Raw genomic sequence first — 24,848 nt, 5'->3', positions numbered from 1 at the left:
TGTCCCAGACCTTATTATATTTGGTGGGGCATCCCAGACGGTATAGAACTTTCTTATAGGGTAGGTTTAAGTGGATTTCAGTGACCCAGGCTTGAAAGGTAGGGGGGGTTGCCTGCATCCAGTGGCGGGCCACTAGCTTCCTAGCACTAAAAAGAGTTTCATAAAGGAAAGTGGCAAAAAACTTATCTACAGTGCTGTCCGGGAGTAGGCCTAACACAAGTCTTCGGGTCTAATTGGAGGGGCGACCCATGTGGTCATGTAAGGATTTAATGATTTGCGTCCAGTATTTTTGAATAACTGGACACGTCCGCATTAGGTGGAAGAATGTACAGGGATGGCCAGCTCTTCTAGGACAGAGTGGGTTGTAAGTTGGGTGGTATTTAGCAATTCTTCCTGGGGTTAGATTAACATTTGGTATCTAACTGTATCGGATTGTGGAGGTGATAAAAATGAGAAAGTTGGCCCGCTATGTAGTATGAGTGGAAGTCTGGGAGAGCTACACCTCCTAAGGTGGTAGGGTTTTTAAGAGTAAGCCAGGCCAATTTATGTCTTTAAAGACAGGCCAGTGTCTGCTAGGTAAAAGAGCATATCATCCGCGTACAGGCTCACCGTTTCCACAAGCGAGCCTGAGCGGAGGCCATGAATGTCTGAGTGCATTCTCAGTGAGATGGCTAATGGTTCTACAGCAATTGCATATAGCAGTGGGGACAGTGGGCACCCCTGTCTGGTACTGCGCCCATGGGGGAAAGGGTCTGAGATCCAACCGTTCACTGCTACCCGTGCCTCTGGGGAATTGTAGAGTAGTTGCACCCACTTGATGAAATTTGGACCAAACCCAAAGCCTCTCATGCATTCCCATAGGTAGCCCCACTCTACTGAATCGAATGCCTTAGCGGCGTCTAGCGCCATCACCGCTCTAGTACCAAACTACATCATGGCAAGCTTGAATATTCATGTATAGACGACGAATATTCATGGCTGTGTTTTTTCCGGGCATGAATCTCGTTTGGTCAGGATGGATAAGGGAGAGAATTACTGGGTTGAGGCGAGTGGCTAAAACTTTCGCCAAAATGTTAGTGTCCACCTGTAGTAGCGATATTGGACGGTAGGAGTCAGGGTACTGAGGATTTTTGCCCGGTGCGGGTATTACTATAATCACAGCCTGTCGGAGGCATTCAGGCAGGGTTTCGAATTCAAATATATGATTATAGAGCTTCAGGAGTTCAGGAATTAAAACCTCGGAGCATGTCGCAAAGAAGTCTAATGGTAGGCCATCCTGAGTGGGGGCTTTGGCAGAGGCAAGGGATGCTATGGCTGTAGCAATTTTGTGTGTGGAAAGAGGGGCCTCAAGAGCTGTCACCTGAGCCTCAGACAGTTGGGGAAATATTATATTCTGCAGGAAGGCTTGAGTTTCTGGTCCAGAAGTGTTTGTTTGGGATGAGTATATGTTGGCATAGTAAGATCGAAACTCTGCAGCGACCAGTGGGGGATCTGTGATATGTGTTCCCTGTTCGTCCACTAGGGACACTACCATCAGTGAACTAGAGTCTTGATGGGCTAAATAAGCCAAAAGCCTTCCTGCCCTTGCTCAAACACTCGTTGTCTCAAAAAAAAAACAGTTTGTCTGGCCTATTCAAAATGTAATTGGTCAACGGTTCGAGTTTGGAATTTAAGCGCAGAAACATTGGCCGGTGTGGGGTCTGACAAAGACTTCCTTGGCCGAGGCAAGGTTCTCTGAAGCTTGTTGAAGCAAGATTTTAGAGGATGCTTTCAGTCAGTTTATAGGTCTGGATAGGATAGAGCAGACATCTACTTTAAAAGCCTCCCAGACAAGGCCGATGGGTGCTGTGTCATGGTTGGTGTTAAAGTAGAATTGCCATTCATGTTGTATATTGTCCTGTGCAGCCAGGGCAGTTAGCCAGAAGGGGTGGAGACGCCAAGGACGAGGCATATTCCAGGGAGCTAGGCGTAGGACTGCCCAGTATGGGTCATAATCCGACAGAGACCTAGCATCAAAGCCTGTCAGAGTCAGAGAGCAAAATGAAGTCAATTCGGGACATAGTAGAATGTGTCGTCAAAAAACGTGAGAAGGCCTGCGTGTCCGGATGTTTATAGCGCCGCATGTCTGTTAATGAAAAATCCGCGAGTAAGCGGCTTAATCGAGTGTTGGTGGGTAGCGGGGGGAAGTGGTAGTGTATGCAATCTACTATGGTCCTTAACCTGACCATGGACAAAGTCCCCAAGCCATATGGCTGGGGTCGTAGGATATTGGGCCATATACAGAAATCCCGCATTGATCACGGCAGAGTTATAGGGGAGAGGAATATAGCAGGCTAGAATCAAATATGGTTTGCCATATATTGTACCATGCAGAAAGACAAACCTGCCCTGAGGGTCCACATGCACTGAAATGATCCCAAATTGAACCGTTTTGGCAATTAAAATTGAGATGCCTCGGGAGTAAGGAGTATGGGTAGCATGATAATCCCACCCTATCAATGGACGTTTAAGGGCAAGTTGGAGTTGGCCTGTAACATGGATTTCCACCAAGACCAGAATATCTGCCCCTGTAGGATTTAAGACAGCCAAATAGTGCAGTACGCTTTAGCTTGTCACGGATCCCACAGATGTTCCATGTAAGGAATTTTATGGTGACCATATACATTGGATAAGAATATCGATCAGGAGTGGTGAAGTGTCATCCCCCAGAGCAGGTCCGTACAGATAGTAAGGCATTAAATACAACACTAAGCACTTCCACACAAGGTTCCATGGAAAAAAAAACTGAGGTACATAACAAATAAAAAAAACCATAACCAGAACTTGTTAACTCCCCGATCCCCCCACCCAGCCCTTAACATCCCGAACACAGCGGGGGCATAGTACTCGTAACTTGTGCAGAACTGCCGTGAACCAAAAAAACAAAAAGGGCAATCGGATCTGCTGGATCCATACTGGGACAGAGAGGCATCTCCGTTATAGTACGGACAGTAAAAAGGTCTAGGACTCACAGTGTGGTCAAAGTCATCCAGTGTTCCACAGGATATTAGGCAGGGGCTAGTACCTGGTAATAAAAGGACAGCTGGTGAAGTCTCATAACGTGGTGCCCATTGGATGAGTGTAACCGACGGCACATGTCATAGCAAGCATAGCAAGCTCCGGGTCGTCAAAAAAGTGTGCCCGGTCATCGCCCACAATGCGGAGCCAGGCTGGGAACATGGCATATTTTAAATGGTGGATTCTGAGGCGCTGTTTAACATCTATGAAGCAGGATCTTTGCTTCTTGACCTTTGCTGAAAAGTCAGGGAAAACCGTTTTGGAAGGGGATATTGCCCTTGATGCGTATCAGAGGGAGGATTGCATCTCGATAATTCACTAACTTTGCTATGAAGGTACGGGGCGGTGAACCCTCTGGAGGTTGGTGTGCTGGCATGTGATGAGCGCGCTCAACCACAAATGCAGTGGAAATGGCCTCTGCCAAATGTCGTGATCAGGAGCTGTTCCAGAAAAGTGGCAGGATCAGGGCCCTCAGATCCATCAGGGAGCCCAATAAAGCGGAGGTTGGATCTGCAAACACTGTTCTCCAGGTCATCATGCTTTTGGGCTAGTTGTTGAATCTGGTGTAGCATGGCTTCTGAGGAGTGTTGTAATGGGTACAGCGTGTCCTCAGCACGGCTGATTCTGATCTCTGTCTATGTGACCCGTTCCCTTAATTTAGTCATGTCCTGTCTGGATAAGGATATGTCCACCTTGACCTCCTCAATTTTGGACATCAAAGTATATTGGCATATGGACAACGTGGCTAGTAGCGGTGTCGGCCGTGGCATGTTCCACTGTCAGGGCAGCAGGGTCACCATCTTCTCCCTCGTGGTCCTGTTCCTGCCGCCGGTATTTGTTCAGCGATGAAGTCACTGTATTGTTCCTCTTCGGCGGAGGCATGTTGAGAGGGGTCCAGGAGGGTCAGTCGTTTGTGTATGAAAGAAGCAGCGATGGGCACTCAGGATATCTGTGTCAGGATACACCGAGCAGACCTCAGCTCACACGCGTCCTGCTCCATTGTCGTCCAGGCCACACCCCCACACCAAAAGGGTATTTACAATGAATAAGAAGTGTCTCTTGTCCTAATCACTGTCGTGTTTCTTGAAATCTTCATTCCTCTGACCCTCCCCCCTCATGGAAACCCCTGAAACTGATCTTCCAGGGCTGTGGGGGTTAATACAAGTGGCTGGACCTGTCACAGGCACTTTTCAAAAGCACCAACTATGCATGCCCATTCCGCACCCTCCGCCGTTCATAATGGCTACTATCGCTTCCTGCAATGAAAAGCCTTCTATAAAAAGTAGGAGGGGCACATTAATGAAAAGTCTCTTCAAATGAACAAATGTCTAGTATTCTCCAAGACACGCCAGCCAAGTTTCTCAAGGTCGGGGAACCATGGTTGGCGTATGCCTTCCCTGATCTCCCCCTGATAAGTGTGGGTCGGCTCTAATTGGGTGACCTCGGGTCCCTACTCCTCCTCTCTCTTTTCTACTTTACTTTTCCCTCTCTCCTCAGTCTTGCTCTCTGCTCTGGTTTTCTTCTTTTGATGGGTTTTTCAGCCCTCTTTGGCTGCCTATTGGCGTCAGGACTGTCTACTAAGGAGGTACACAGGAGGTGTTGACATAAAGGTCCTGACCACCATGGCAATTATAGGGTTTTCCGCCAAAATACATATGTTTTGTTTAAGTTGGATATGCCTGTTTGAGAAGGAGGCCCTTCCTCTTTGCTTATGCTGTGTATGTACATTTATGTTCTCTATGTTGCCAGTCGTAACCCCTGCATGGGCAGACTAGGTGCATTTGTATTGCTGTACATTTTTTATAAACCTATAAAAACCTATAAAAAGCTATAGTAGCTCTTATGAATGGAGTAGGGGGGTGGAAAGAGTGGGTATAGTAAGCACTTCTGACAAATACCTGTCACAAGTCCAGTGGCTCACATTAGCCTCCACAGCACTTGAAGATGACAGCTGCAGGGATATCAGGGGCACAAAGGACTGAAGATTTCAACAAACATAGCAGCCATCAGCACAAGGGATGTGCATGGTTCTTGCTGCTGCTGATAAAAAAAAAAAAAAAAATCACAAAACTTCAGCTTTAAGGTTCCACCAGAGGTTGCTAGGGGCCCATTGAGCAGTGGGGGCTTGACCTTCCTTCTAATAGTTCTAGCAACTACATTATCCAGCAGAAACAGCTGTGCTTTTGTTTGCATCGCTCAGTTAAGAAACCAGTGACAACAATGATTATTTTTTAGCAGTCTGTGAGAGGGCTCTTCCTTCCACTGATCATCAATATAAAGTGGTCCTTCTCCCACTGACCACCGAACAGGGAGGTGCACATATAACAAATGCAAGGTTCCCTTTCCCCACTGACCAACACTGAAAGAGGGTACTTTTCAACAGATTACCAATGAAAAGAGGACACTACAATTTTCAGTGTCTGTTCCTTTTCTGCCAATTGTTCTTATTAATTTACTGCCATCTATATTACTGAAAATAGTTTTGACACAGAGTAGGGTTTTTTTAAAAGATGATCTGCTCTGGGTGACAAATGTGCTATAAAAAAAAAAAATGAAATATCAGCTTTGAGCGGACTGACAATTCAAAATAGTACAACTAAATAAAATTCTTTACTAATCTACCTACATTTTCATTTGACTGCTCCCTTCTGCAGACTCGCATTACACAGCAGGGGTAAAACTACGACAGGATAACCTTTCTTAGTAAATAAGTTGGTACAAAAATAGTTGGTGAAAATGACTACAGCCAACAACAGGCTGTAGAGAAAGGCCAACTGACCTCAATGGATTAGGCTCCACAGAGTACAACCTGGGGGCTTCAAGGAAACAAAAGACAGAAAAAACACAAGAGGGGAGGAAATAAATAAAAAGTATAAAACCTAAAAACATATACTTGAACATCTAACATAAAAGTTGAGAATAGTTTCCCCTTAAGGATGATCTTTGACAACAGGCAGCCATAAGGCAGAACACAATTCCTGGCTGGACCTGCATAGCGGTAACTGGGGGCACCAGCATGGTCATGGTTTAAGAAACTGGGATGAATCTCTGTCTGCACTGGAAGGAGTGGGATGTAGTGCCCGAGGACGATTCTGAGGGCTCCTCCGGAGATTATCATCCATCTGCAGAAAGCAAAAGAAAATGTTATGAAACTGCGATTCATAGATAGATAAATGCTATGCACATGGACTTATTCCAAGAGAGATTCACCAAGTGCAGCAATCCATAAGATGTAATCAGAATGCAGCTTTATCTGATAGGACTACAATAGATTGGTTCCTAGGGGTAAGCACTGGTCACATTTGTACTGCCTTTTTACTGAGCCCGTCTGACACATGGGGGCCAATCAGAAATTATCTTTCCTTAGATCCCAGTGGCCAAAGAGGATGGCTACTTCACTTCTACAGATCGTTATATACTGTCTTGTTACAATCAATACATTCTTATCCTCTGCATTTGCATTTAAGGAATACACGTTTGGCTTGTGAAAAACCACAAACTCTAGTAAAAGTCACAGTCCAATGATGCATATTCTAAAGTCTGAAGAAAGAACACATTATTGTAGCTTGCAGAGAAGGAAAAGACCACATGGGCTTTAAGGTGATCCAGACCCGGCCTAACATACACTGCAAGGTACCTGTGTCCATCTGCAGCGTAAAGTGTTACTAAACCCACAACAGTCAAATCAGTCTGTATATGCAGTAGAGCAGGGATATGCAATTAGCGGACCTCCAGCTGTTGCAAAACTGCAAGTCCCATCATGCCTCTGCCTCTGGGTGTTATGCTTGTGGCTGTCAGAGTCTTGCTATGCCTCATGGGACTTGTAGTTCTGCAACAGCTTGAGGTCCGATAACTGCATATTCCTGCAGTAGAGCATGCTTGTTCTACTCACTGTTGAACCTAAGGGGTTAATTCTCTGTATTGTGTAAAACGGCTGTTTAATCCTGTTATCTGATCCTCCACTTCTTCCACAGTCCCCAATCCATCTCCTGATAGTACAGAGCCTTGGGGGCACTCTCCACATGTTCGGTTTGGTGTGTATTGCTAGAAAGTTTTTTTTTTGCTTTTTTTTTGGGAGGGGGGTGCATGTAATTAGCACAGGGCCAATCAGCACTGTCCAGACAGAGGGTCAGGCATCATGCAGCCTCATAGGACAGTCAGAGGAGAATGAAAACTCCACCTACATGCTTTAACCAGACACTGAGTCACAAGACTGCTATAAACTGCTGATGAGAAAAGGTATTTAGTAGTTTATATTTACTAAAATAATTGCATTTCCATGTTCTGTGTACTGTGGGAGACCAGATTTAGTGAATGCAGGGTCCTGGGTTTAGTAACACTTTAACCCCTGTGGGGCTCTACAGAACCTAAGTCCAGGCAAGATTATGCCCCACCCTATTGGGGCTAAGCCTTGGACCGGTCATTGAACCGCCAAATGTCAGAACCTCTACTGTCCTCAGAAGGTCAAGGTTTTTTTTTTTTTTTTAAAGTGTAACCATAAAGTAATAGCCATGTTCCTAAACTGAAAACAGAAGTAAAATGCAGGCACCTTGATATGTTATGCTTAACCTTTAGCTCAGAGCAATCCATATACAAAACTCTTGACTCAGAACTCTGAAGCTTTGGCCCATCTCACCTGTTACAACCTTACTATTGGTCAGTGTGTATCATATTGAGGGACCAATAATTAAAGCATCATTAAACCCAAAAGAAAACATGTATTATAGTGCAGCTTACCAATCTTAGATGTAATGGCTGCATGTTTTCTTTAGTCTCTTTCTTTTAATTCCCCCTGGTGATTCAGCCAGTAAGTGTTTTTCAAAATAACATGCTGTCCTATAGATGTAGCAGTTAGAGGGTTGAAACAAACCATTTACTGCTGACAGGGGGGCGTACAATGATCAGCTTTTATTTATTTCTGTACCACCCTTTTCCCCCCAAAAAAATCAGTTAGTGTAACTGCTTCTAAAGCCTTAGCTGGAGGCTTCAATTTGTTAGTACATCTAACACCCCCCCCCCCCCCCCCAAAAAAAAAAAAAAAAAAAAACTGCCCCTGCGATCATCTCACCCAGATATATACATACACACGCATACATATAAACACACACACAGTATCTCACAAAACTGAGTACACCCCTCACATTTTTGTAAATATATTATATTTGTTCATGTGACAACACTGAAGAAATGACACTTTGCTACAATATAAAGTAGTGAGTGTACAGCTTGTATAACAGTGTAAATTTGCTGTCCCCTCAAAATAACTCAACACACAGCCATTAATGTCTAAACCACTGGCAACAAAAGTGAGTACACCCCTAAGTGAAAATGTCCAAATTGGGCCAAAAGTGTCAATATTTTGTGTGGCCACCATTATTTTCCAGCACTGCCTTAACCCTCTTGGCATGGAGTTCACCAGAGCTTCACAGGTTGCCACTGGATTCTTCTTCCACTCCTCCATAAAGACATCACAGATCTGGTGGATGTTAAGAGACCTTGCGCTCCTCCACTTTCTGTTTGAGGATGCCCCACAGATGCTCAATAGGGTTTAGGTCTGGAGACATGCTTGGCAAGTCCATCACCTTTACCCTCAGCTTCTTTAGCAAGGCAGTGGTCGTCTTGGAGGTGTGTTTGGGGTTGTTGTCATGTTGGAATACTGCCCTGCGGCTCAGTCTCTGAAGGGAGGGGGATCATGCTCCGCTTCAGTATGTCACAGTACATGTTGGCATTCATGGTTCCCTCAATGATCTGTAGCTCCCCAGTGCCAGCAGCACTCATGCAGCCCCAGACCATAACACTCCCACCAACATGCTTGACTGTAGCCAAGACACACTTGTCTTTGTACTCCTCACCTGGTTGCCACCACACACGCTGGACACCATCTGAACCAAATTAGTTTATCTTGGTCTCATCAGACCACAGGACATGGTTCCAGTAATCCATGTCCTTAGTCTGCTTGTCTTTAGCAAACTGTTTGTGGGCTTTCTTATGCATCATCTTTAGAAGAGGGTTCCTTCTGAGGCCGACAGCCATGCAGACCAATTTGATGCAGTGTGCGGCTTATGGTCTGAGCACTGACAGGCTGACTCCCCACCACCCCTTCAACCTCTACAGCAATGCTGGCAGCACTCATACGTTTATTTACCCAAAGACAACCTCTGGATATGACGCTGAGCACGTGCACTCAACTTCTTTGGTCAACCATGGCGAGGCCTGTTCTGAGTGGAACCTGTCCTGTTAAACTGCTGTATGGTCTTGGCCACCATGCTGCAGCTCAGTTTCAGGGTCTTGGCAATCTTCTTATAGCCTAGGCCACCTTTATGTAGAGCAACAATTCTTTTTTTCAGATCCTCGGAGTTCTTTGCCATGAGGTGCCATGTTGAACTTCCAGTGACCAGTATGAGAGAGAGTGATAACACCAAATTTAATACACCTGCTCCCCATTCACACCTGAGACCATGTAACACTAAGCCCCGGTTCACACAGGGGCGGCACGACTTGCAGGTCGCCTCAGCGAGGCGACCTGCAAACGACTTCCGCGGCGACTTGCAAAACGACTTCTGTATAGAAGTCTATGCAAGTCGCCCCCGAAGTAGTACAGGAACCTTTTTTCTAAGTCGGAGCGACTTGCGTCGCTCCTATTAGAACGGTTCCATTGTACAGAACGTGAGGCGACTTGTCAGGCGGCTAGGTCGCCTGACAAGTCGCCCCTGTGTGAACCGGCTCTAATGAGTCACATGACAGCGGGGAGGGAAAATGGCCAATTGGGCCCAATTTGGACATTTTCACTTAGGGGTGTTCTCATTTGTTGCCAGAGGTTTAGACATTAATGGCTGTATGTCGAGTTATTTTGAGGGGACAGCAAATTTACACTGTTATACAAGCTGTACACTCACTACTTTACAATGTAGCAAAGTGTCATTTCTTCAGTGTTGTCACATGAAAAGATATGATAAAATATTTACAAAAATGTGAGGGGTGTACATACTTTTGAGAGTGACATACTGTGTGTGTAATATATATATATATATATATATATATATATATATATATATATATATATAAAATATATGAAGTTCTATTTTAATTTAGCAACTACAAATGTCCCCTTATCTATGAAGTTTCAGAAAAAAAAAAATACACGTCTCCTTAAAGTGATTGTAAAGGCTCGTTTTTTAAAAATAACAAACATATAATACTTACCTCCACTGTGCAGCTTGCTTTGCATAGCGTGGCCCCGATCGGCCAGTTCTGGGGTCCCCCGGCGGCTCTCACGGTTCCTCCCTGCATCAGATAACTCCCTAAAAGAAGCGCTCTCCGGGGGGGGGTTACCTTGCGCGCGTTTCCGAGTCCAGCATTTGAATCTATAGATACAAATGATGGACTCGGCCCCGCCCCCCACGTCATTGGATTTGATTGACAACAGCGGGAGCCAATGGCTGCGCTGCTATCAATCTATCCAATCAAGAGCCGGGACCCCGTGGAGAGGGACAGCGCATCCTTGCCGAGGGAAATACGGGGCCCAGGTAAGTAAAAAAAAAAAGGGGGGGCTATGGAGCCGGTCACTACCAGGTGTTTTTTGGTGCAATGCGAGAACCCTGCGAATCCAGTGCTGGTTCCCGCATCGCACCTGAATCGCAGGTGGTTCACACTGTCCTATGCGCTGGGAGCGTCAATACAAAGTTAATGACAACCCCAGATCGAACCGCTGGGAGCGCCAATACAAAGTTAATGACACCCCCAGATCGGTTCGCAGATCGCAGTGCGAACTGTGAATTCGGACAGTGATCAGATCACATGGGTGTGAACACCCATGTGATCCAATTCTGGTGCGGACAAAAACCAAAAGGTCCTGCATGAGTTTTCAAATTTAGCCATACAATCTGTATGGCTGAATTTGCATTGCACAGACATCGCATGTGATCTGCACAGCAATGCGGTGCGAATCACATGCGATGTCTGACATCGCACAAGTGTGAACCGACACTAAAAAGGGGAAGTATGGCCAAAGTTTTTTTGGCCATACTTTTCTTGTGGGTCACAGGAGTGCGCTTATTTGTTCTCACCTGTGACCAAAAATCAGCCAACAGCGGCTGACGTCACAGAGCCGCTCTAGGCTCTGGAAGGATCTGGACCATATTGTTGGGATCCACCCCAATGCCTGATTGACCACTGTCTCGGCCCCCCAGACAGCCAGAACCAGCCGCTCCCGCCCCAGCATGGCGCTCCAGGTGCACAATCACCGCTTTCATCTGATCACTCAGTTCTTGGGCTTAGAGCGGGTAGGTGACAGCTGCAGCATCAGACCAATGCTGCAACATGGAGAGGAGTATGTATGTTTGTTTATTTTTTTTTTTTTAAAAGGGACAATGATGTAGCAATGCCTCCAACAATTGCATGTGAAATCAACATAAAAATCAGGACCTGTGTGTTGACCGATGCTATTATGCGATTTCAACAGCTACTTATTTGAAATCAATGTTCCTTTTTCAATGGGACCAGAGTATTTCTTTAAAGATTTATTTTATGGAAAAGTCAAGTTGTGTTAAATTACTGCTGGGAAAAAGTCCAAATGGCTTCCTAACGACAACACAGCCCATTTAGTTCAGTAATGAGTGTGTAGACACAAAGGTATTCTGTTTATAGATACTTCCCCTGCGATGACATCAGCACACATCCACGTAAAGGACACAGAATTTCTGAAATCAGGATAATTGAGAAAATACGGGTTTCTTATGAACTACTGGAAAATATGACTGGGCTCAAAGCAAAATATAATCAATGTGGCATGCCAGCCGGGTATAAAAGGAAGCTTTGTTTAAGCAATTCAAGAGCAAATTATTCATATTGCTAGCTATGCACATGAACAATTGGTGTGCTTTTCTAGATGAGTAGTCATTGCTCCATGGGTTAGACACAGGAGTGTAATCTAGGCTGTAATGGGCCATTTTCTGTGCCAATAGATTGTACTATCCATTCACACCTACTTAATTCCCAGAAATATGAAACGATTTTCCAGATGGACACCTATAGGGAATTGTGGCTCAGCAGCAATGGCATTACCAGATGTGTATTGTTCAGTTCTCTAGTAAATGTTGTCTTTTATATCCAATACACAATGAGGGCAAATGTCACCAACACTGGGACAAGGTAGATGTGATCTATGAAACCCAAAAAAAAAAAAAAAAAAAAAAAAAAAAAAAAAAGGGACAATGCTGTCCACAGTAACTAGGAGATGAATTTATTATATTGTACGTTGTATTGTAAAAATGGGCTGCTTTTACACCGATCCACAGGTGCACTAAGCCATAAACTTCTATCATATCCTGGGGTTTGTCGCGCTTTCAGAAAGTGCTCCACACTTGCAAGAAGTAATCTAACACAGGAAAGCCACAGCTGCACACAGTGCCGCACCTACAGTGCAGGCAAATCGCAGCACATCAGTGTGAAAGCATCCATATAGGGTGCTCAGGACAGTAAGGTCTCATTTACATTTACTGTTTGGGAGACCAAAAACCCAATAGTTCATGGTGGACTGCGACCGGTTGCCAAATCACTTTAGTGGCCCTTGCTCTTGAAATAGTTGAGAACCTGTGTCTTAAAGTGTTCCTCTAGCTTTTAATTGCTGTTCGTGTCCCCTGCTGGGGTGATCTATGTTCTCTATTGATTCCGATGACCACTATCACAGGGACAAATAGGGACAGGAAATCTGAAATTTGACGGTTGTCACTGCAGTAAGAGGTAAAGGGAAAATTTTAACTGGGAACACCTGTTCCAGTGACAACTGAGGCCATTTCCCCATTTCTCACCTCCTGTTGGGTATCTAAAAAGCAAAGTGTAGGTAGTTCTCCCCAATGAATTTTAACAGTTTCCTCCTCTATTCAAAGCTAGAAAGATATGAATTGGCTCTATATACACTTTAATTGCATGTGGGTCTAGGGTGTCTCATCTATAGTCAAAAGTCCTCATGCACACAGGTGTACTGAAATACTCAGATGTATGCTGGATCTTTCTGCCAGGACAAAAAAATGGAACTTAAAAAAATGCTCATTTTTGGCATGTACAGTGGGGAAAATAAATATTCAGCCCCTGCAGATTTTGTAAGTTTGCCCACCTACAAAGAAATAAAGGGTTTATCATTTTTATTATAGGTGTATTTTAAATGATAGAAATAGAACATCAATCTAAAATGCAGAAAAAACACATGATACAAATGTTGCAATTCAGCGAGTAAAATAAAGATTTGATCCCCAAGCAAAACCTGACTTAGTATTTGGTGGAGAAACCCCTTGTTGGCAAGCACAGAGGTAAGACGTTTCTTGTAGTTGGTTACCAGATTTGCACACATCTCAGGAGGGATTTTTGTCCACTCTTTACAGATCTTCTCTAAATCCTTAAAGTGGAAGTCCGGCGACCAATCTTTTTTTTTTTTTTTTTTTTTTAGGTCATTGAGACACTTTGCTAACCCCAAAATAATACTCACAGTTTGGGTGTAATATTTCCGCCTCTGTCTGTTTTCGTACTGAAGAATAACTTAAAAAATGTGATGCTGGCTGTTTCCATCTTGCTTGTGGGCATGTGAAGCCCACAAGCATTGATTTCCTGGATGCGGTGAATGCTGTTAATTCACAGCTTGTTCACACGCATGATCATTGTTTCCGCACTGAATCTTGGGAAGCCTGACACTAAGCTCCCAGGAGACAGTGTGGCGCCGGGGAAAGGCAATAAACATGCCTACTCCCATGGGAGAAGAGACAGGAAGTGCCACAATAAAGTACAATATAAAAGGTAATTACAGCAATAAAAAAAATTTTTGTGCAGCATTCGAACATCTATGCAATTAACTGAAGGGGGTAAGATTAAGTTAAAAATTTGAGTGGAACCCCGCTTTAAGGTTTCTTGGCTGCCGCTTGGCAACTCGAAGTTTCAGCTCCCTCCATAAATTTTCTATAGGATTAAGGTCTGGAGATTGGCTAGGTCACTCCATGGCCTTAATGTGCTTCTTCTTGAGCCACTCCTTTGTTGCCTTGGCGGTATGTTGTGGGTCATTGTCATGCTGGAAAACCCATCCTCAGTGTTCTGGCTGAGGATAGAAGGTTCTCATCTAAGATTTTACCATACATGGCCCAGTCCATTGGCCCCTCAAAGACAGCCTGTGCATTTAGAAACAGCCCCAAAGCATAATGTTTTCACCTCTGTGCTTCACTGTAGAGATGGTATTCTTAGGGTCATAGTCAGCATTTTTCTTCCCCCAAACACTGCGAGTCGAGTTAATGCCAAAAAGCTCAAGTTCGGCCTCAACTGACTTCAGCACTTTCTCCCAATCCTTCTCTGAATCATTTAGATGTTCATTGGCAAAACTTTAGACGGGCCTGTACATGTGTCTTGCTGAGGAGGGGGACCTTGCGGGCGCTGCAGGATTTCAATCCATGGCCGCGTATTGTGTTACCAATGGTTTGGTGACTATGGTCCCAACTGCTTTGAAATCATTCACAAGATCCTCCTGTGCAGTTCTAGGCTGATCTCTCACTTTCTCATGATCATCCCTACTGCATGAAGCGAAATCTTGCATGGAGCTCAAGAACAAGGGCGATTGATGGTGATTTTGTATTTCTTCCTTTTGGGAATAATCGCTCCAACAGTTTTCCCCTTCTCACCAAGCTACTTACTGATGGTCTTGTAGCCCATTCCAGGCTTGTGCAGGTCCACAATCTTGTCCAATGTCTAGAGAGCTCTTTGGTCTTGCCCATGATGGTGAGGTTTGAATGGAAGAAAGATTCTGTGGACAGGTGTCTTTTATACACATAACGAGTTGTCGTTAGGAGCACCTTCTTAAATTGACAGGACTAATCTGTGTACCACATGAGCACCTAATGTAGCCAGTCTGTGGGAGCCAGAATTATTGTTGGTTGGTAGGGGATCAAATACTTATTTTACCCACTGAACTGCAACTTTTGTATCAAGTGTTTTTTCTGAATTTTTGGTTGATATTCTGTCTCTATCATTTAAAATACACCTATGATAAAAATGATAGACCCTTCATTTCTTTGTAAGTGGGCAAACTTACAGAATCTGCAGGGGAGCAAATACCGTATTTATCGGCGTATAACATGCACTTTTTTCCCCTTAAAATCAGGGGAAAAACGTGGGTGCATGTTATACGCCGATCCCAGCTGTTTGTGAGGGGAAAAGCTGCCGTCGCAAAAGACGGAAAAGAGCCGAGCCGAGTACACTCGGCTCTTCTCGGCTGTGCTCGTAGTGACGCCATCCCGCCTCCCTGCTGTCCGAGTGGGAGAGTAGCGAGCGTCGCCAAAAAAGACAGAGCCGAGCATACTGTGTACTCGGCTCGGCTCTTTTCGGCTGCGCTCGTAGTGATGCCATCCCGCCTCTCTGCTGTCCAAGTGGGAGAGTAGCGAGCGTCGCCGAAAAAGACAGAGCCGAGCGTACTGTGTACTCGGCTCTTCTCGGCTGCCCCTGCTATCTGAGTGGGAGAGGAGCAAGCATCGCTGAAAAAGACCGAGCCGAGTGTACTGTGTACTCGGCTCAGCTAGGCTACGCTCGCAGTCCCGCCTCCTAGCCCCGCCATTGGACCGGTGATGTGTCCATCATAGGAGCCGGGCCAGTGGGCGTGACTGCGAGATGAGCGGCGCAATAATTTAAAAAATAATTTAATAATAAATTAATAATAATTAATAATAATTTTTTAAAAAAATCAAAAAATCTCAGCGGCACAGTCATTAAACGTTAGTGCTGCAATTTTGGGCAAGGCTGCGGATGTACACTGGGCAAGGCTGGACACTGGGCAAGGCTGCAGATACACACTTCAAATGTAAGTTTTTTTTCCTTAATCTTCCCTCCTAAAAGTTTTTTTCCTTAAACTTCCCTCCTAAACTTGGGGTGCGTGTTATACGCCGATAAATACGGTAATTATTTTCCCCACTGTAATTATGCAAGTTAATGAGTGTTTTCATGCACATAGTGTTTAAAGGCATATACATGCAAACTCATTTTATTGGCTGGAATATTCTGTTATTCAATCACGAGAATGCATTTATGCGCTTTTGGGGCTGGTTCCTGTGCGATTCACAAGCGGTGCGATTTGAGCCAATTCATTTTGAATGGGCTGAATTGCACTGGACCACACTTCTGTACCATGCAATCTGCTGCAGGCAAACGCACTGAATTTGTGACCTGCGTTTGGGGTGTCGTTAACTTCACATTGACACCTGCTGCGGATCACAACTGCAGTGCAGGTAACGCACATGGAATGCACCATGTGCTGGTGTGAAAGGGCATGTATACACAAACAATTAAAAAAGTGTAAAAAGCACATATGTTCCTCCCTGGGAATGTGAATTTGGAGCTTTTTTTTGCCCTTGAACCTGGCATGCAAATATGGATTTAAATGCCTGTATGTGCATGGGCACATGAGCACAACTGCATGTTAGCTAAGGAGGTGTAAAAAAACAAAAAATAATATATAAAAACAATGCCAGGCACCTCTGAAGGCTTTTTTTTTTTATGCCTGTGTGCAACAGGTCTATCCATCACAGAGTGTGCAACACTGTTAGTAGGACACCTACAACTGGAGGTGCAGGGGTTGCAATACATATAAAAAAAAATGTTGCAAATCCTTAGCTAAAAATGTAAGGCAATAGAATGCTTCACAACACATAAGAAGGGAAATGCATACATTTTGCATATAGATTGTGGACATATGGTTGTATAAAAGTTTTGTATGGCAAAAAACGTTTTCTTTTGTTAGAGTAGAGAAGGGTTAAAACATCTGTCAAGTTTTATTGTGGTCTATGTTCTTGTTAGGTACATTCACCCTCTGAATATGTTCTAGTACCTGTCACCAAAACAGAAAAATGATGAAAAACCCCAAATCGTACAATTGTCACCAAAACCAGGGGTTTACAACAAGGTGTCAATTTTCGAATGCAACTGGGACTGTGACAGCTGTCTAAGAGGAAATCCCCCTCACTTTGCAGAGATTTCCTCTCACTTCCTGTTGCGTCTAGGAAAGCAAGCTAAAGGAAAACCTTTCCAGACAGCAAAAAAAATAAAATAAACTGATGAGTTTTAACTCTTCCCTAGTGGTTTTGGTATACAGATCCTTCAAGTGGTCATTACAGAACCAGCAATGCATAACGTAGGGATCTATACTTCTGTCTTTAGAAGAAACACACACCTCATACATACGCATGAATGCATGGTATAATACAGCACAATGTCCTTTAAAAAAAAAAACAAAAAAAAAACAAACACACACACTTGCTGCCAGGTAGGGTTTTTATGACAGAACAGAAGTCATAAAAAGTCTCTTATCATAAATGTTTACCCCTGCCATGCATTTTCAGCTCAGCGTACATTTACAGGACCTGATCTGTACTATGTTGATGTGACACCTGTGTGCATGCATGGAAGTGACGTCATTGTGGACCTGCCATTCAAGCAGCCAAAGAAATGGAACCCGAAATGAAAACCGAGTGAAGATGGAAGCGCCGGGACCCATGGGATAAGGTTGCAGTGCAGCACTGGAGAGCACATGACAGGGAAATCTGTCATAATGTGTGAATATGTGGTGCATGCTAGCGCACTATGGCATGACCCACTTGGAAGCCCATATAATTAAAAAAAAAAATCAGGTATAATACCGCTTTAAGTTAGAACATCTTCAATCCCATTGAAATGCATTTATCCTTCTCAGCAGCATTCATTAATTCCAGCCTTCCAATAACAATACACCTATTTTGCTAGCTATTGTGCTGTTTTAGCATTACTAAAAACACAGTTAGAGATCTGGAGAAAGAGATGAAACAAGAAGAGAAATGTTTCTTATAAGCATAGTTCTGCTTAGTAGAAAGGAAATGAGGAAAAGTAGAAACCTTTTCTATGAGGTTGGATTCCTGATTTACAAGCTGTGTAAGTTTCTGTAAATTCGCATCTATTGCTTCCTGGCCAGCAGGAGATGAGCCTATAGAGCCAAAGAAGAGAAGGTAAGAGCAGAAATAACAGGATTAGTACAGAAAAGTGAGAGAGACAAGAGTTAATCCTTATTTGAAGTGCATCTGTAAGAGTTTGAAACTTTAATAAATCATATAGTTGCATGCAATATATATGTCTGGAGCACCCCCCAGGGTACACACACAGAATAGAGGCTTAAAGCTGAACTCCAGATGAACAGATGAATACACAGGTAAAGAGGAACTGCAGTTCTTACTGCTTACACAATTTGTAATAAAAACATCTTTGCCACTCTGAAGCTTCACTTCAACCGCTTTGCATATTATTTTATATATACTGTGTTTCTGTACTTGCCAAATATGCTGCACTGAGTCTGGCTGCAGCCATTTTAACTGTGGGCAGCTGAAGCTGCTGCCTGTTCATTTCCTGGATTTACACAGACACAGAGGCACACCTCCAGCTCTGCAGCTCTCACATATGACTCATCTCCCCTCCCTTTCTGGGAAACTCTCACGAGAGTGAGAGAGGGCTGTGCATGATGTCATAAGCCTAGGCTTTTTTTCCCCAGACAAGAAACAGGAAGTGGGCTGTATAATGTATTTACTGGCAGAAAGAAAAATGGTTTTACTATCCAAAGTTAACCACTTCCGGACCGGCTCACGCCAATATACGCCAGCACTTTGAAGGGGGATATCGTTGTTAAGGCAGCAGCTAGCTACCATAACCCCGGTATTCTCTTCTTCAGTGAGCGGTCCGGTTTCCGATAAAAGTGGTCTCTGTGGCGGATTTGCCGCAAGATTACTTTTATCGGCGGTGGGAGAGGCGCCCCCCGCCGCTCTCCGGTGCCCTCCACCGCTTACCGGAGCTGCCGGCAGGGGTGGAGGCGATCGGATCCTTCTCGGTGTTAGGTATGGAGACGATTGAGGGGAAGATGGCCCCCACCTGTCTCCATACCATTGCAGGGCGGAAGCAACGTCAAAACTCATAGCTCTTAAAGCGGGGTTCCACCCAAATTTTGAACATTATCTCTATGCATTCTCTTCCTTGCCTAGATGCTGACATGCTGTGTAAAAAAATTTAAATCGCCGTAATTACCATTTTTTTTCTAATCTTCTTTGCACTTCCTGGTTTTCCTCCCATGGGAGTAGGCGTGTTTCTAGCCTCTCCCAGACCTCCCACAATCCCCTGGGAGCTAGTCTCAGGCTTCCCAGCATGCATTGTGCAACAGCGTCATCACAACATCTCTGCTCCCAGCATTCACCGCATCCAGGAAATACATGCTTCTGGGCTTCAAATGCCCACAATGAAGATGGAAACTGCCTTCAGTGAATTTTATAAGTTATTCTTTACAACGAAATTGGACACAGGCGGACTTATTACACAGAACATGTGAGTAGATAATCATGAGAAGAAAAGTTTGTGAATGAACTCCAAAAAAAAAAAAAAAACGATAGATAGGTGGACCCCCGCTTTAAAGGGCCATTTTTTTTTATTATTGCATGTTAGTGTAAATATGAGATCTGAGGTCTTTTTGACCCCAGATCTCATATTTAAGAGGTCCTGTCATGCTTTTTTTCCTATTACAAGGGATGTTTACATTCCGTGTAATAGGAATAAAAAGTGAATTTTTAAATTTTTTTTAAAAGAACAGTGTAAAAATAAAAAATAAAAGTAAAATAAATAAGAAAAAAAAGCCAAGTTCGCGTGCAAAAGCGATCGCATACGTGAGTAGCGCCTGCATAGGAAAACAGTGTTCAACCACACATGTGAGGTATCCCCACAATCGTTAGAGCGAGAGCAATAATTCTAGCCCTAGACCTCCTCTAACTTAAAACATGCAACCTGTAAAAGATTTTAAACATCGCCTACGGAGATTATTAAGGGTAAAAGTTTGTCGCCACTCCACGAGTGGGCGCAATTTTGAAGCACGATATGTTGGGTATCAATTTACTCAGGGTAACATTATCTTTCACAATATAAAAAAATAAATTTGGCTAACTTTACTGTTGTCTTATTTTTTTAATGCAAAAAAGTTTATTTAAAAAAAAAAAAAAAAGACCGCTGCACAAATACGGTGTGTGAGAAAGTATTGCAACGACCGCCATTTTATTCTAGGGCGTTAAAAAAAATTATATATATATATATATATATATATATATATATATATATATATATAACGTTTGGGGGTTCTAAGTACCGTATATACTCGAGTATAAGCCAAGTTTTCCAGCACATTTTTTTGTGCTGAAAGTGCCCCCCTCGACTTATACTCGAGTGAAGCACTTTTCTGCAGCAGAGAATGACATTTTCCGACCCGATTTTGGGGCCCCGTATCTCGGGGCCACTTGGTGCTAGGAACCCCAAATGTGGTGTGCAAACCCAGTGGAACTAGTACCACAACATATCCAAAGCTGGGGTTCCTAGCTCCAAGTGGCCCCGAGATACGGGGCCCCAAATTTGGTTCGGAAAATGTCATTCTCTGCTGCAGAAAAGTGCTTGACATTTTCTGAACCGAAGTTGGGGCCCTGTATCGCGGGGCCACTTGGTGCTGGAAACTCCAGCTTTGGATATGTTGTGGTGCTAGTTCCACTGGGTTTGTACACCAAATTTGGGGTTCCTAGCACCAAGTGGCCCCGAGATACAGGGCCCCAAATTCAGTTCAGAAAATGTAATTCTCCGCTGCAGAAAAGTGCTTGACGTTTTCTGAACCGATATTTGGGGCCCTGTATCTTGGGGCCACTTGGTGCTAGGAACTCCAGCTTTGGATATATGGTGGTGCTAGTTCCACTGGGTGTGCACACCAAATTTGGGGTACCTAGCACTAAGTCGCCCCCGAGATACAGGGGCCCCAAATTTGGTCAACTGTGTCCATCTGCAGCAATGTCATTTCGGGACCCTTTGGGTCCAGAGACCCCAACGGGGGCATCTAGGAACCCTTAACTACCGGGTTGAAGTTCGGGGGACCTATGGCTGCAAATGGGCACAGTGAAGCTGCAAATGGGCATTGTTGACCCTCTTTTCCACTTACAGTAGCTGCGCATTTCTCACCCTAGGCTTATACTCGAGTCAATAAGTTTTCCCAGTTTTTTGTGGTAAAATTAGGTGCCTCTGCTTATATTCGGGTCGACTTATACTGGAGTAGATACGGTAATTTTCTACCAAAAAAACAGTTTTTAACTTGTAAACACCAAATCTCAGAAAGGTCCACTTTAAGAGCCTGCAGTAAGGTTCACAAATTACAAAATTACATAATTTTAATAATTCTTACTCCTAACACCCTCGCAATGGAGTTGAAACAGAGCAAAACCAGATCTGGATTAAAGTGTAGACTTTCAGCTGTTAATACAAAGGCTTTTTTTTTTTTTTTTAAATCAGATATTCTTTGTTGAAAAGTTTTAAATTTAAAATTAAAAAAGGCCTGAAAAATATAGGCTAAAATACAAAAAAAAAAAAATACAAAAAGAGAAGCAATGTGTGTTGTCTCCTAAAATCTAGTCATCCCAGAGAACAATGTTGATAGAGACATCTCTAAAGCAAGGTGGAGACATATGCCTATAGAATGGAGAACTGGACTGTGTCCCTGGGAAAAAACTTCTGCTTTCTACAAAGATGGCTAGAGCATCCCTCTACAGCTTGAAGTCTGGCCCACCATCATCCAAAAGAAACCAGAACTGTATACCACCACGGGTGTCCACCCTTGGTCATTATAAATTCAATCTTTTGTATAAACTATACAGTGCTATTTACTCACCTCCGTCACATTTTAAGCAATGACAGGTTGCTCCCATTTGCCCAGATGCAAGCCAGATATGGTTTGTCAAACAAAATGTACTTCCCCTACCTTCAATTGCAGCCCGCCATTAAAGCGGAAGCATCCTTAGAGCAGGTGGTGCCATCTCCCACTCCTCTTTTCAATATGATGCAGCAATCCACTAAAGGGTTCATCTCCACGTGCTATGCAATGCTGCTGCCAGAGTACCTGGAGAAATTATCCTAACACGGCTATGGAAAAATGGGTGGAGGATGTAGGTGCTATAGACAGGGGATCAGTGGTCGGAGGCCCTGGAATTGGTCCACTGCTGTTCTGTAAATGTAACCCAAAGATTATCCCAACTATATATATATTATTGAGGGTTCATCATACCCAGGTTTAAATTATTTGCTCTTGAACTCCGCCCAGACCCGATGTGTGCGAGATGCAAGGGAGCTAATGGGGACCTGATACATCTCCTTTGGCGGTGCCCAAAGTTGCACCTCTTTTGGACTGGCATAGTAAACCCCAACAACAATACTTTTCAAGTAGCTGTCCCTCTTGACCCTAAACCATGCTTATTGGGTATACTGGATGAGGTTATAATAAACAGACAAATATGTCTGAGAGGCGGTGTCCAGAGCACTGTTCCAAGCTCGAAAGCTGATCTTGCAACATTGGATCTCTCAAACTTTAGAGATGTGGTTCGCCAATATGGGATTACCTTTGGGATCACTTGATATATCAGCATAGAGGCAGTCCGATCCGGTTCATTAAGATCTGGGGATGCTGGCTAGCTACCCCTGGCTTTGCTCCATTAGACCTAATTCTTGATAGGCTATTGACTTAACATGGGAACTCAACTGCTCAGTGTGTCCCCACCCTTGGAGAGAGTTTAATTTATAGTACTGGGGAAGAGATATAAGAATGTCTTCCTAAACCATATCTAGGGATACATACACTGAGCTATAACGACTAATGACATCTTAGGTTCAATCAGTTTTATAAATCTGTTTTAGCTATGTACAAGAACATTATTCTACTTTGTATTCTGTGAAGGTATTGTATAAATGTAATACTTTGGAATGTGCATTGTGTATTGTACTGTTAAAAGTTGTCAATAAACTTAATTTCAATAATAAAAAAAAAAAAACACACACACTATACAGTGCTATTACAAGGGCTTTAACAAAAATATTGTATTAGTTATTTAGAAATTACAGCAAACGTTACACTTGCAGCTTATCAGTCCTTAGATGTGTTAGCCTGAAAAGTAAAAGCAAATGCAGCCAAGAACATTTTCAGCAAGTACAGAAATATCTGTTCCTCTTGTGAGGAATGCAGTGCACCTGTCATATCATGTGAGCTTAAAAAAAAAAAAAAAAGCACAAACACCCTCATCTTTCTTGTGTAAGCTACCCATCCCATCAATCTACCATGTAATAGAGAGAACAAAGGTAGACATGTTTGAAGTCCAGCCTGTGTGACAACCATGGCTACCGCACAGATACGAAGGGCCAGGAAGTGTGTTATTTGCAGAATTACCAGGTGAAAATAATGAAAGAATTAAAGAATAATGAAATCGAATGCATCTACCTTATCTAAGGCTCGGTAAATTACAATACATTACATTTTTGTTTTGGGGTTTAGATACACGTGCAAATTGCAGTACTTGTGTGGACTGCTGGCTGGATGACTTGGCACTGCTCTTTACCTAAATAAATCAATTCATTGTTATAGATGTGGCTACCAGGCACCAATATCCACTGTAAAGCTTTACCAGCCATGCTACAAATGATATGTACATACCTTCAGCATTCTCTGTGAAATAGGCACCAAGAATACGGTCACACAATTCACACAAGTTGGGAAGTTGCTTTAAATGTTCTTGCAGCTGGATTTTGGAAAGGTGAGCTTTATAGAGAGGAGCCAGGAAACCAAAGACAAAAGCATCCAGAGACGTAGGCCTGCAATTAGACAAAACTGCCAGCTTACACATTTTAAATCACTGTAACGCTTGCTTTAAATTCAGTTTTGACTTTCACAATAAAAAATCAGTAACCATGCATTCTATAACGGGCACCTCCAGGTAGTAAGGAGCAGAGGGTGGCCCAGTGCCAGCAGCAGAAGAAGATAGTTATCTGCATAGCTGAGTATCCAGTTTTTCCAAAGCTCCAATGGGTATCTGGTATAGTGTGCAATTACAGGTTTGTTAAGTTTTATTTTCTTTGCCTAAACATTTTTTTTTTTCCCTTTTTTTCCCTTTGAGTTTTTATTAAGGTGATAGTAAACAACAAGGGAACACATTTTGTTTCAGCATAAAGGCAGAAAAGAAAGAGCAAGGCGCAAAATATAAAAACAGGCTGTAACAGTCCATAGGCCGGACCATCTAGTGGCAGTTATGGGTACCGGTGGTGCAGAGCTTGTTAAAGGGTTTAAGAAAACAGAGTATTGTTACAAAAAGACTCATAGGATCAGTGCCCCTGGCTGAAATCAATTATGTCTACAGAGGCTGGGAACAGTCAGAGGCAGTAGTTTGGTGATCTAATAGTGAAAGTATTATAGCGTAGCCTTGCACACACCACCATCGGATGCTCTGATGGCTCACCAACCCAGGGGGAAGAGAGGACAATTGAAAATCTGTAAAAGTGGGAAGTGAGGAGATGTCAGGTCTACCGAATATTTAACAGAATCCCAAATTGTAAGAGCAGTTGCTCGGGTTAAACGGTTTGGGGCGATGCGATAGGGGAATTCAGATGAGAGAGGAAAGAGGAACATGATCGGTATCAAACCAGAGGTTTAGGTTCCTGGAGAGCTGGGCCGACATCTCAGTCGGTCACCAGTACTATAGAAGAGATGGACTGCACCTAAATTAGGAAGTTGAACAAAACAAGGCATTGGTCACACACTGGAACTCCAAATTATCTCAATGTCATCTTTATTGGCAAAAGGGTCAGACAGATACAGGCAATGGTAGACGTTTCACAAGCGATAGCTTGCTTCTGTCTGACCCTTTTGACAATAAAGATGACATCGAGATAATTTGGAGTTCCAGCGTGCGACCAATTCC

The 24,848-nt window shown here is 43.5% G+C and overlaps 1 protein-coding gene across 3 annotated transcripts in view; it reads right to left on the bottom strand.

Annotated features, from left to right (window-relative positions):
- Nucleotides 1-2,238: 2,238 nt before the first annotated feature.
- The window catches only part of MTX3 (metaxin 3), a 76,082-nt gene continuing 53,472 nt past the window's right edge, over nucleotides 2,239-24,848 (bottom strand). The window contains exons 7-9 of one of the 3 annotated variants that reach the window (XM_073623689.1): nucleotides 23,588-23,745; nucleotides 17,949-18,037; nucleotides 2,239-6,179 (exon numbers count right to left, since the gene is read on the bottom strand). In XM_073623689.1, coding sequence (XP_073479790.1) covers nucleotides 6,078-6,179; nucleotides 17,949-18,037; nucleotides 23,588-23,745 — 349 coding nt within the window. In that variant the 3' untranslated portion in view covers nucleotides 2,239-6,077. Of the gene's footprint in view, nucleotides 6,180-16,776; nucleotides 18,038-23,587; nucleotides 23,746-24,848 lie in introns of those variants that run through there. The other 2 variants (XM_073623696.1, XM_073623685.1) reach the window with 2 other exon arrangements.

The sequence above is a fragment of the Aquarana catesbeiana genome, linkage group LG01 (assembly GCF_042186555.1).
Source record: "Aquarana catesbeiana isolate 2022-GZ linkage group LG01, ASM4218655v1, whole genome shotgun sequence".
Lineage (NCBI taxonomy): Eukaryota > Metazoa > Chordata > Amphibia > Anura > Ranidae > Aquarana > Aquarana catesbeiana.
The sequence above is the reverse complement of the archived record's forward strand: the minus strand, read 5'-3'. Positions and strand labels throughout refer to the sequence as shown.